This window comes from Theobroma umbraticum, unplaced genomic scaffold, assembly GCF_002168275.2.
Source record: "Theobroma umbraticum cultivar Fairchild unplaced genomic scaffold, ASM216827v3 scaffold_204.0, whole genome shotgun sequence".
Classification (NCBI taxonomy): domain Eukaryota; kingdom Viridiplantae; phylum Streptophyta; class Magnoliopsida; order Malvales; family Malvaceae; genus Theobroma; species Theobroma umbraticum.
This window is the reverse complement of record NW_018397267.1, coordinates 1,176,444-1,187,303: the sequence shown is the minus strand read 5'-3', so window position 1 is coordinate 1,187,303 and position 10,860 is coordinate 1,176,444. Positions and strand designations below refer to the sequence as shown.

Below are 10,860 nucleotides of genomic sequence, written 5' to 3'. Positions count from 1 at the left end.
CTTGAAACAAGCACCAAAACAATGACATGAAAAATTTGATCAAGTTCTTGTTAGTAATGGATTTTTTACTGTTGGAGTTAATAAATGTGTGTACACAAAAACGGTTGAAAGTGAATGTGTGATTATTAGCTTATATGTTGATGATATGCTTATTAAAAAGACGAGAGAAGTAAATTAACGTTCCGCTCATAAGTGCTGCTCCGAGTGTAAGTAGTCGTTTCTGGAGGGCAGACGTTAGGGAAGAAATTGACTGCTGCTTCACTGTTCAGACGGAGCAAGCAAAGGAAGATGTAAAAGAAAAGGGTCATGGAGATATGAACCGAAGGTCTTGCTATTTTTTTTTTAATATAATGGAAAAGGGCCTCTTCTGGGTGAATAACATCTCCACTTCAAGACGTTACTCATTTAGTGGCTAATTTTACTATAAATCCGAAATCAAAATGCATAAATAATCAAAAACATAATATAAAAAATAATAGTATAATTTATTTATATAAAAGTTGACTCACGCATTTTTTTACTAAAAAAGTTAGGTATTTTTATGTAGCACTCTTAAAAAATATTATTTTATTTGTAGTCAATGTGAGCATTTTTATTTAGTTTCAAAAGCAAGAAAAGATAACGAAAGTAACAATCAGATATAGCTTAAATCATACATAAATTGCTGAGAGAAAAATAATTTCAATTTATAAAAATGAGCAAATAAAATAACAAGAGGTTAATTATAGTAATATTAATGAGGCTTAATTATAAGAAAAAGTCAGGTTAAGGCCATTGAATTCACGTAGAAGACTTTGAATTTTATACCCACAATCGGCTGGAAATGATATTTGGATTCCTCAAATCGTCATCGATTTCTTCCTCTTATTGGTTATTGATTTTTTGGGCAAGCAAAATTTTCCAACATTCTAGAGATTCAACATGTGAACGCAACAAATAATCCCAAGCTTCATGATGTGGTCGTATAAATGAAAAAGTGTTGGAAATTTCTAACATGAAATTAATTTCCTTGACTTGCATGCCAATAGTTGAACATTCTACCTAAAAATCTATACTAATATATGAAATATAAACAAAAATAATTTAAAAATATAGTACGTAAATTACTTCATCTTCAAAATTAATGATTAAGATTATAAATTTTTTTTATCAAGAATTTTACTAACGAATAATCTAAAATTAATTATTCTTATGACTATTTACAATAAAAATGATTATACATTAATGTACGTGAGAATATTTTTAAAAAATAATATCTTAAAATATGCACTTAATTTGAACCAAAAGATATAGATAAGATCAAACCTTATGAAGATATAGTATATTCTTTAATGTGCTACCCACATAAATTAGAAGGGAGTTGACGAAAATGTTCCTCCTCGTTTTTAGATGGTAGAGAATAGTCATATTTTGTCTTCTAAAGCCAAAGCACGAAGAAGTGTCATCTCCCTTACCCACAGAATTTTATCTTCCTTGTGGGCTCATGGATCATGACATGACTATTTTTTCTTTTTTGTACTTCTCCTCTTTTCCATTGTTGTTTATGAAGTTGTGTAATTGGAACAAGCGTCTCTGACTACATTTTGAACTTAGATTGCTCCGCCTGCCTTCTATTTGAAAGTTAGCGCTCCTTACGGGCTATGTTAACTTAAACTCATTGGAGTCTTAGGCATGTAAATATATGCTAGATAGAAATTACCTAGCTAGTGCCTCTTGGGCAAAAAGTAAAGGCAAGGAGATTAGTTCATGACTGACCATATTTCTTTTCGGTTTTCGGGTTTAGGGTAAACTGGTGAAGAAGAAGATAGACAGAAACACAAGCACAAGGCAGATTTTGATACAAGGCATTGGTCATGATCAGCTTTTGCTGCCGTGGGCTTGGAATGGTAAATATCCAGACAAGATTGTATTATTTTTCTGCGCCTCCTAATAGTTAATAGTAGGGGAAATGATATTGTCTTCTGTTACATTGTTTTTTTTTTTTCTCTTTCTTTTAATTCGAGAACTGAGATATTATGATTTCAACTGTTTCAAGTCAAGCAAAAAAGTCTGGCCACTCTTTTGCGAAGAAAGTTTTTGAGATTTTGACGGTTGAGAATATCTCTTTCTTTTCTTTAATTTCTTTTCTTTTTCGTAGAAAAGATTGATTGGCCTGAGTAGTGGTGTGGGCAAATATTCCAAATCAAGCAAACAAAAATAAAGCGTTGAGAAAAAGATCATTTCTATTTATAAAAATAAGCAAATATAATAACAAGAGGATAATGTATAGTAGTACTAATTAGGCTTAATTATAAGAAAAGAACAGGTTAACGCCATTGAATTAATGCATAAGACATTGAATTTTTACCTAAAATTGGGTGGAAAAGTAAAGGACTCTTTGAATTTCTAACTCAAGAGTAGTAGGCCCGGTGAAGGCAGGGAGAATTAGTTTTTCTTATATATACTTAAAGGAAGAGAATTCGAACTCTATTTTATAAATAAGAGATTATATATTAATCAATGAATCAAATGTTTGAGTACAATTAAAAAATATAAGTTCCTGCTTGACAATATTTCTTTTCAGTTTTTGGGTTTAGGCTGAAGATCTGACAGCTAAAACTGTGAAGCTGAAGATAGAGAGAAACACAAGCACAAGGCAGATTTTGATGAAAGGCATTGGTCATTATCTGTTTTCGTTTCCTCTCTTCTCCGTTAGTCTTAGGCTTGGCAATGCTATTGTCTTTGTGACATTGTTATTCTTTTTTTTTTTCTTTATTTCAAGAGTTGGGATATTATGAGTCCAACTGTTAAAGTCGAAGCAAAAAAGTCTAGCCTCCTTATCTCTTTAGAGGTTTTGTTTTTGGCCAGAAACAAATTAAAGAGTTTCTATTAATGAGGAAAAATAGGACAAAGTCAACACAACCAGTCATGTAATTTGTACCCTTGAAATCACAGCCCCGCGCTGATCATTAGGAAATCCCATTCTCCAAGTTTTTTGTTCTGTTTAAAGTTAAAGTGCTCCTTAATTGGAACGGGTTTAGTTTAGAACTTAGATTGCTCTGCACCTCTGTTTGAAAGCTAGTGTTCCTATTTGTCACAAGGGCTACAGGCTTTGTTAATTTAACATCAGTGGAGTCTTAGGCATTAATATGAATATACGCTTAATAGCATTTACCCATGATCCAAGTCCATTCTTATTTCTTTAGTTGGCAACTCTTCTTATACAAATTTTCTGTACTGATGAAATTTTGCAAAATTAATGACTTATGGATTCAGATTTTTTTTGTAGGAAAGCTCACTAGCTCAGATAGCAGAGTAAACTTTTGTCCCAACAAGCTGTTTGGATACCCCATCTATGAAGATGAAGAATGGATAAAATGAAATAACATCCCCCATTGTTTTGTTGAAATAGTGTAGCAATCAATCACCCATTGTTTCATATATCCAAAAAAGAAAGAAGAAGAAATAAAGGAATATATATGCACCCACTAATCAATCATCGAGGTGACAATTTTGAAATTGTAACCTCATTAATAGAACAGTTTCTATCATTTGAAGTGGGTTCAATTGGTTCTGCAACAACACGTCCAACAGAAAACGCAGGTTCTGCTGGTCGGGGAAGTGTTATGGTCTCGCTCCCTAACATGACAACCACAGATGACATGCTGGGTCTGTCTGCTGGGTCTTCTTGGACGCATAATAGCCCAATATGGATACATTTAAGCACCTCAGCGGCAACACACGACTGCACAAGGAGCTGATCCATTAGCTCCATTCCTTGACCTTTAGACCATAGTTTCCATGCCTACAATTGTTCCTTAAAATTAGCATGACGGAAATTTATCTAATCTTTGAAGAGAAAGAGAGGATAAAAACGTACAAAAGTCAAGAGGCTTTCACCACGCTCTGAAACATGAAAACCATTATTCCTTTTTCCACTTATGATCTCCAGCAAAAGGACTCCAAAACTGAAAACATCAGATTTGATAGAAAAGAGTCCTTCCATTGCATATTCAGGTGCCATGTATCCACTATTTTTGTTCATAAGAAGCAATGAAAAAATGATAAAAGATAGAATTAGATGATGCATAGAAACTTTTAGAAACAGAGAGTCAATATTAAATATGAACATTCAACATTGTACTATTATGAATCAATTAGATGCCTCAGTGTTGAATTGTTTGTGGCTTGGTTGTAATCAAGAGGGATGATAAGTCAAAAATGCATAATAAAAAAAAAATTGTCAAACTACAAAAGGTATATAACCCTATAAGCTTAAGAGGCAATGAGTTGGGAAGAATATGTGGACTTACTATGTTCCAACTACTCTGTTTGTATTTGCTTGATTTTGATCCCCACCAAAAATTCTTGCCATACCAAAATCTGAAATTTTGGGATTCATCTCGTGATCAAGTAAAACATTACTCGCTTTAAGATCTCTGTGGATAATTCTAAGACGAGAATCTTCGTGCAAATACAAGATACCTCGAGCGACTCCTTTAATAATATTGAATCGTTTTTGCCAAGACAGTTCCATAGCCATGCTCGAATCTGATATCAGGCCGGAAAAAAAAAAGCAAGGTGGACCAATTAACTTTTTCACCCTTATTTCACTTACAAAGTAACGTTGTTAGTTAAAGGTTGAAGGATCAAACCAAACAGGAAAACATCAAGGCTTCTGTTGGGCATGAATTCGTATACCAGCAACTTTTCGTTTTTCTCTAAGCAACATCCTAAGAGCCTCACCAGATTTCTATGTTGTAATTTGGCAATTAACATGACTTCATTCTTAAACTCAAGCAGCCCTTGTCCGGAAGTTCTTGAGAGCCTTTTAACTGCAATTGCTTTACCATCTGCTAGTGTACCCTGAAAGAATTTATTAATTTATGTAAAATATCACATGTCAGACTGCAAAATGTCTCATGACTTTGAAATATTAACATACTTTGTTTCACTCATATCAATCTCTAATCATGCATTAACTCTTATAAAAATTCTTAATCATAATTACCTTGTATACAGGGCCAAATCCACCCTCTCCGAGCTTATTTTCATCACAAAAGCTATTTGTCGCAACATGTAAAATATTCAATTGAATTGAAGGAAATTCTTGAGATCTCGATACATTTTCTCCATTAAAATTTTCGCTTGAGTGCTCATCAAGAATACTTCCACGTACCAGGTCAAGTAATTGAACTTCTTGACTATTTTCATTATCCTCTGTAACAAAATAAAATGTGATTGGCATAACAATATAATACAAATTTGTAATGCCAAGCCAAGAATAATCCAATGCCTACCTTGAATGTTTCTCCTCCTCCATATGAAGAAACCACATGCAGAAAAGAGAGCTAGCCCAAGAGTCGCTGATAAACTCGCACCAAGAGGAATCCAGACTGATTTTTTTTGTTTATTTTCTTCTGATTAAGGGAACAAAGTCTCAATTGAGCTCATTGTTATCCATCAATCATAAGCACCCCTTAACAGAGTCTTTCTTTAGAAGACGACAGTTATAATGAATGTGCACTTTTGTGTATGCAAAAAATCGCAAATTAAGTGCTTGTGGATTAAATATAACGTTTTTCTTATCATTAATTACAAAAGAAACACAACTGACCATCCTACATTATATTCTTTTTTCTTTCTCTCCAGTGGTAAAAGGGAAAAAAAATAGAGAAAGAGATAAGAAGTGAGACAAAGAATTTGCATTCGTTTATATTTACTTTAATTTATTTTAAATTTTCTGTCCCAGACTACCCTTAGCTTGAAAAAAGAGAAGAAATTAGGTATTTATAATTAAGTGGTAATAAGGAAAAGTAAATGTGAATTTTCTTTAACTTTTCAGGGAAGACATTAATTTGTAACAATTAGAGGTATATAAACAAATAATATTTACAAGTCAGAGAGAGTATTAGATAAAAATGATTAATTTGTGAATATGAAACTTAAAAGAAATAATTACTCTCTTCATTTCAAATTAAATATTTATTTTATTATTTGCGATGTTTTAAAATAATATATTCTCTTTTCAAAATTAAAAAGAAAAAACATTTTTTAATGGTTATTTTTTATTGAAACACTAACTTTAAGTGAAATCCTGTAACTTTTATGTCAACCTCAAGAGTAAAATTTGTCTAAGGAACGAAGAAAAATACATCATTTTTATCTCTAAAACAGTGTGCCATTTCAAAAAGACAAATAATTAAAAATAGAAGAAGCAATATAAATGTCACAATAAATTTTTATATTCTGTAATCTACCATTACTAACTAGAAATCCTGACACAGAATTGAAAAAGCACGTCGATTGTCTACCTTTCTTTGATCGGGGTGATTGCGGGGGCGGAAGAGCAGGTGCGGCATCAGTCGAGGGTGATTGCGGGAGCAGAACAGCTGGTCCAGAATCAAAAAAGGGGTATGACTCAAACCTTAAGTTACAGCTGGGTTTGAGAACTCGGCATCCCCTCTGCCCAACGCAGCACGATGTAATCCCATCCGTCGCCGCTTTTAGACAATCATTGCAGTCTTGCTCAGACAAATCAGGAGTGCACTGCACAAGAGCATACCACAATTGGGCACCCAGCGATGAGCTACTTGTTGCATACTTGAGAAGAGTACCGCCCGCTGCTGCTCGACTACGCAGGTAATCCAACAACACCTTCAATACATCAAGTATCTCATACGGATTACCTTCCACTGCAGACTGTGTATTAAGTAGACAAGCTTGAGGAGAAAGTTCCACTCTTTTAGAGATGTTTCTGCTTGAGTAGCGCAACATACAAAACTCAGACCATCCAATGGCCTCTTTGTAGCGAGGACAACGCTGCTTCATCTCAGAAATAGTGTCATTGAGACAACTAGTGCAAACATTTAGCTTAACATCTCCCCTGCAAAGCGCAATGACGTTGACTTCGCCAGATTGACTGTGAAAAAACCCATAGTTCAATTTTGTAGTTGAGGAGATTTCGTTGAAGAGGCTACTGAGGTCGCGTTCGTAGGCACTATTAGCTGTGTAGTACCCGGTAGAATTTATGCATCTAGACAGGAAGTAAAGATCAAGGGCAAAGGTAAGAGTAACAAGGTATGTGAGCCCTGGATAGAAGAAGATCAGAAACAGTATTCTTGTAGATACCGTTACCATTGTCTCGGCTGACCTGCAGTACATATAGAAATCGATTAATAGTACTATCTTAACCGGAATTCACCTACTAAACAGTAAATTGTTGAATAATTTTTTAAAGATGAGTTAAACGAAATAATAACTATAATTTGGGAGCATTTAGAAAATAACAAACCTTCTATTATGAAAGCAAGAGTGAGGCATGCACGAAAAAAAAATTATAGAGAAAAATTCAGGAATCTTGAGGTTCGACCTTATATATATATATATGTATATGTATTATCCTTCATCAGATTTAGCATAAAACTTTACAGATATCTTGAAAAAATAAAGCAATGAACAGTGAATTAGGTTCGCTAAAGGGGGCTGTATTTCGCTGACCAGTCCTACCTATGACTGACAAACTAAAGAAAGACAAAGTAGTCTATCTTTCCAGGAAACCACACTAGTTACTCACATCTCTGGCAAATATTATGTCCAGCATTTCGAGAAAATATATTTGAATTCTTGTCTTTCTCTTTTTGTTAATGGATTAATTTTGGGAAGCAACTGTAGACACATTTTTTAAATAATAATAAATAATAAATAAAATATATAAAAATTTAAAATTAATAAAAATAATGATATAAAAAAGAAGAAAAAGGGCCAACGGGAAGGGACCGAGCACACGCCAGTCCATCATTACGGGGCATTTAATGCCCCGGATTGACAGCTAACATGAAAGGAGTGGTCAGCTCCGGCCACCAAACCCCCTTCAATGCCAGAGTATTGTGAAATCATGCTCTGGATTGTCCAAAAATTTAGACAATCCAGATCTTAAAAGGGCCTCAGACCGAAGAGAGGAAGAACCAAAAAAAAAGGGATCCCATTAAACAGCAAAAAAATCGTGAAATTCCTTATTTTTTAGCAGCTAAGCACCCATACAAAAAAAAAAGAAACAAAATGCCGACTGTTTGTGAGAGGGCTGCCGGTTTGAAGAGGCTGTGCCGCCGGTTTGTGAGAGAGCTTAGGAGGGATAAAGCCACCGGTTTATGAGAGAGCCAAGAAGAGTAGTATTACTGGTGTTGAAAGTGAAAAAGAAAGACCGGGGCTGAAATCATGGAGAGAGAGAGCTGATGAAAGAGCTAAAAATGGGAGCTTTTCGAGAGAAGGGAGAGTAACCAGTTTTTAAGAGAGAGAAGAGGAAGGAGAGAAGTCAAGAAAGGAAAGAAAAATAGCTTATATAGTTAGCTTGGGAGTCTTGAACAGCGTTGCATAGTTGAAGAGGGAATTATTTTCTTTTTCTTCACAAGTTGGTGCCTTCTTGGAGTTGTCCATTTGGAACGGGACCGGACCGGAGGCAATTCTTGAAGCCCAGTGGAGCTTGAACCCATTTAGAGCAGTGGGTTAAGTTGGACCCATTAGGTAATGGATATGCTCATAAGAATTTTGGATTGGGTTTGAAATATTAAAGTTGTGGTATATTAATTTCTTGTTTATTAATTATTATAGTTGTTTGAATTTATGCATATGAAAAAGTAAAATATATGAAAGCTAAAAATGAAAATATTTAACATAATGGATAAGTAGACTTAGTGAATTAAAAGATATGCATATACATATATATATATATAAAATAATAATAAATAACAAAATGTAACAAATGATTAAGAAATGATGGTGATGAATCTAGGTTTAAATAACATATAGGGGAAGAAAATTTTGCTAAATGTTTCATAATAAAATTAGATCCTAGGAGGAAAAAGAAAGGTATGAATATGAAGAAATATATAAATTTAGATGATCATTTGGTTTATAAAAAAAAAGGTTTTTCCAAATAGATATTTATAAATAAAAAGTAAATTTATAAATAAAATATTTTTAGGACTTCACCAATATGATGGGAGAGTCCAAACTCAGAATTTTAATTGTTCCTAATTCTAACTAAATAAAAATATACAAACTTACCAATTAATCAAAATATATAAATAAAAAATAAGAGATTAATGGTGTCAATAAATTTGTTAATCATAGCAATATAAAATGAATACAATACATACAAATAAATAATAATTATAAAATAAAATAACAATAAAAAAAATTTTGATTTAAAAATATAATTTTAAAAAATCTCATAAGTATTTGTGTAATGACATACATAACAGAATAAAATAAATAAAAAGTAAATGTAAAATATTTATTCATGATAATTATACACGGAAAAGAGATATATAGGTTCTAAGGAGGATAAGAAACAAATATTGGAATTAAGAGCATCATGTACCATGGTTGCATTGTTAAATGTCATAGTATATAAAAATATTTTATACACGAACATAAGTTTCGATGATGAGATTTTTCGAAAAAGCTCATGAAGTTTAGTTTTTTCAATAAAGTGTAAAGATATTTTTGAATCTCACCAAAACGATGGGAAACTTAAAAAAATATCTCCTCTTCAAAGTGCAAGGGCGTCGACTTCGCCGAAGTACTGACTGCAAAAAAACCCATAATTCAATTTTGTAATGGAGGAGATTTCGTTGAAGAGGCCATTGAGGTCGCGTTCGTAGGCACTGTTAGCTGTGTAGTTCCCTGTCTGTGCACGCAGCTGAACGTGAAGAAACGGTCAACGGCAAACGTAAGAGTAACAAGGTATGTGAGCCACGGAAAGAAGCAGATGAGAAACAGTATTCTAGAAGATTCCGTTACCATTTTCTCTCGTGACCTGAAGTACAAAAAGAAATCGATTAATATTACAATCTTGTCGGAATTCACCGATAAAACAGTCAATTGTTGAATAAATTATTTTAAAGATGTGTTAAATGAAATAATACATTAATTTAAGAGCATTTAAAAAGAAAAAAACTAAACAAACAAACCTTTTATTATGAAAGCAAGAGTGAAGGCATGCAAGAAAAACAAATTATAGAGAAAATTTCAGGGATCTTGAGGTTCTACCCAATATATGCCATCAGATTTACCATAAAATTATTCAGATATCTTCAAAAAATCAACCAATGAACATTGATGTTTAATTTGTGGGCTGAATGTGGTTGTATTTGGCTGACTGGACCAACCATTGACTGCCAAACTCAGTCTCTTTCCAGGAAGCCACATTAGTAGCTCAAAACTCTCTCAATATTATTTCTAACATTTCGAGAAAATACATTTGAATTTTTCTTTCTTTTTTTTCCCCTCTTTTTGTTAATTGATTGATTTTGGTAAGCAAAGTTTTCCAGATTCTAGAGATTCAAGATATGAAGGCAACAAAGAATCTAAAGCTTCAGGGTGTGACTTTAAAGTGGAAAGTGCTGGGAAATTTCTAGAGTGAAATTTCTTTTTTTTTTTGTTGAAAAATAATATTAAGATTACTTTCAAACTTCTTACAAAATTAATCTATCCAAATGAATGAGTATTTTATGTCAGCAATCTGTAATCGTCCTACGCGGATCCAATAGATGCAAGGTAAAGTAGTCTATCTTTCCATGAAACTACACAAGTCATTGTCATCTCTGTCAATATTTGGGTCATTTATTGTTTCTCTTTCTTCCTCTTATTGACATTTTTTTGGGACCAGCGAAATTTTCCACACCCTAGAAGTTCAAGTTATGAAAGCATCCAAAGTCGTGAGCGTCACGGTGTGACTGCAACGAATAGTTATTTTATAATTTGATTTGTGAAATAGAACAAAAGTGGAATACTATTAGAAAAGGTCTAATATTTTTTAAAAAATTAAATTATTTTATAAAATTTAAATAAATATTTATTTTTTATTACCTTTAATCA

The 10,860-nt window shown here is 33.0% G+C and overlaps 1 protein-coding gene across 3 annotated transcripts; it reads right to left on the bottom strand.

Annotated features, from left to right (window-relative positions):
* Positions 1–3,374: 3,374 nt before the first annotated feature.
* LOC110423764 (cysteine-rich receptor-like protein kinase 15) lies at positions 3,375–9,628 on the bottom strand. 3 transcript variants are annotated; one of them, XM_021438116.2, is made up of 8 exons: positions 9,498–9,628; positions 6,294–7,132; positions 5,280–5,399; positions 4,991–5,199; positions 4,635–4,845; positions 4,293–4,530; positions 3,860–4,010; positions 3,375–3,784 (listed from the first exon to the last, which is right to left on the bottom strand). In XM_021438116.2, exons 2-8 carry the CDS (start codon positions 7,117–7,119, stop codon positions 3,476–3,478), a joined length of 2,064 nt encoding a protein of 687 aa, XP_021293791.1. In that variant the 5' UTR covers positions 7,120–7,132; positions 9,498–9,628; the 3' UTR covers positions 3,375–3,475. The 3 variants fall into 3 exon arrangements, with proteins under 3 accessions (XP_021293791.1, XP_021293789.1, XP_021293790.1); XM_021438114.2 differs by lacking the exon at positions 9,498–9,628 and adding an exon at positions 7,274–8,312; XM_021438115.2 differs by lacking the exon at positions 9,498–9,628 and adding an exon at positions 8,023–8,312.
* Between the last annotated feature and the right edge of the window lie 1,232 nt (positions 9,629–10,860).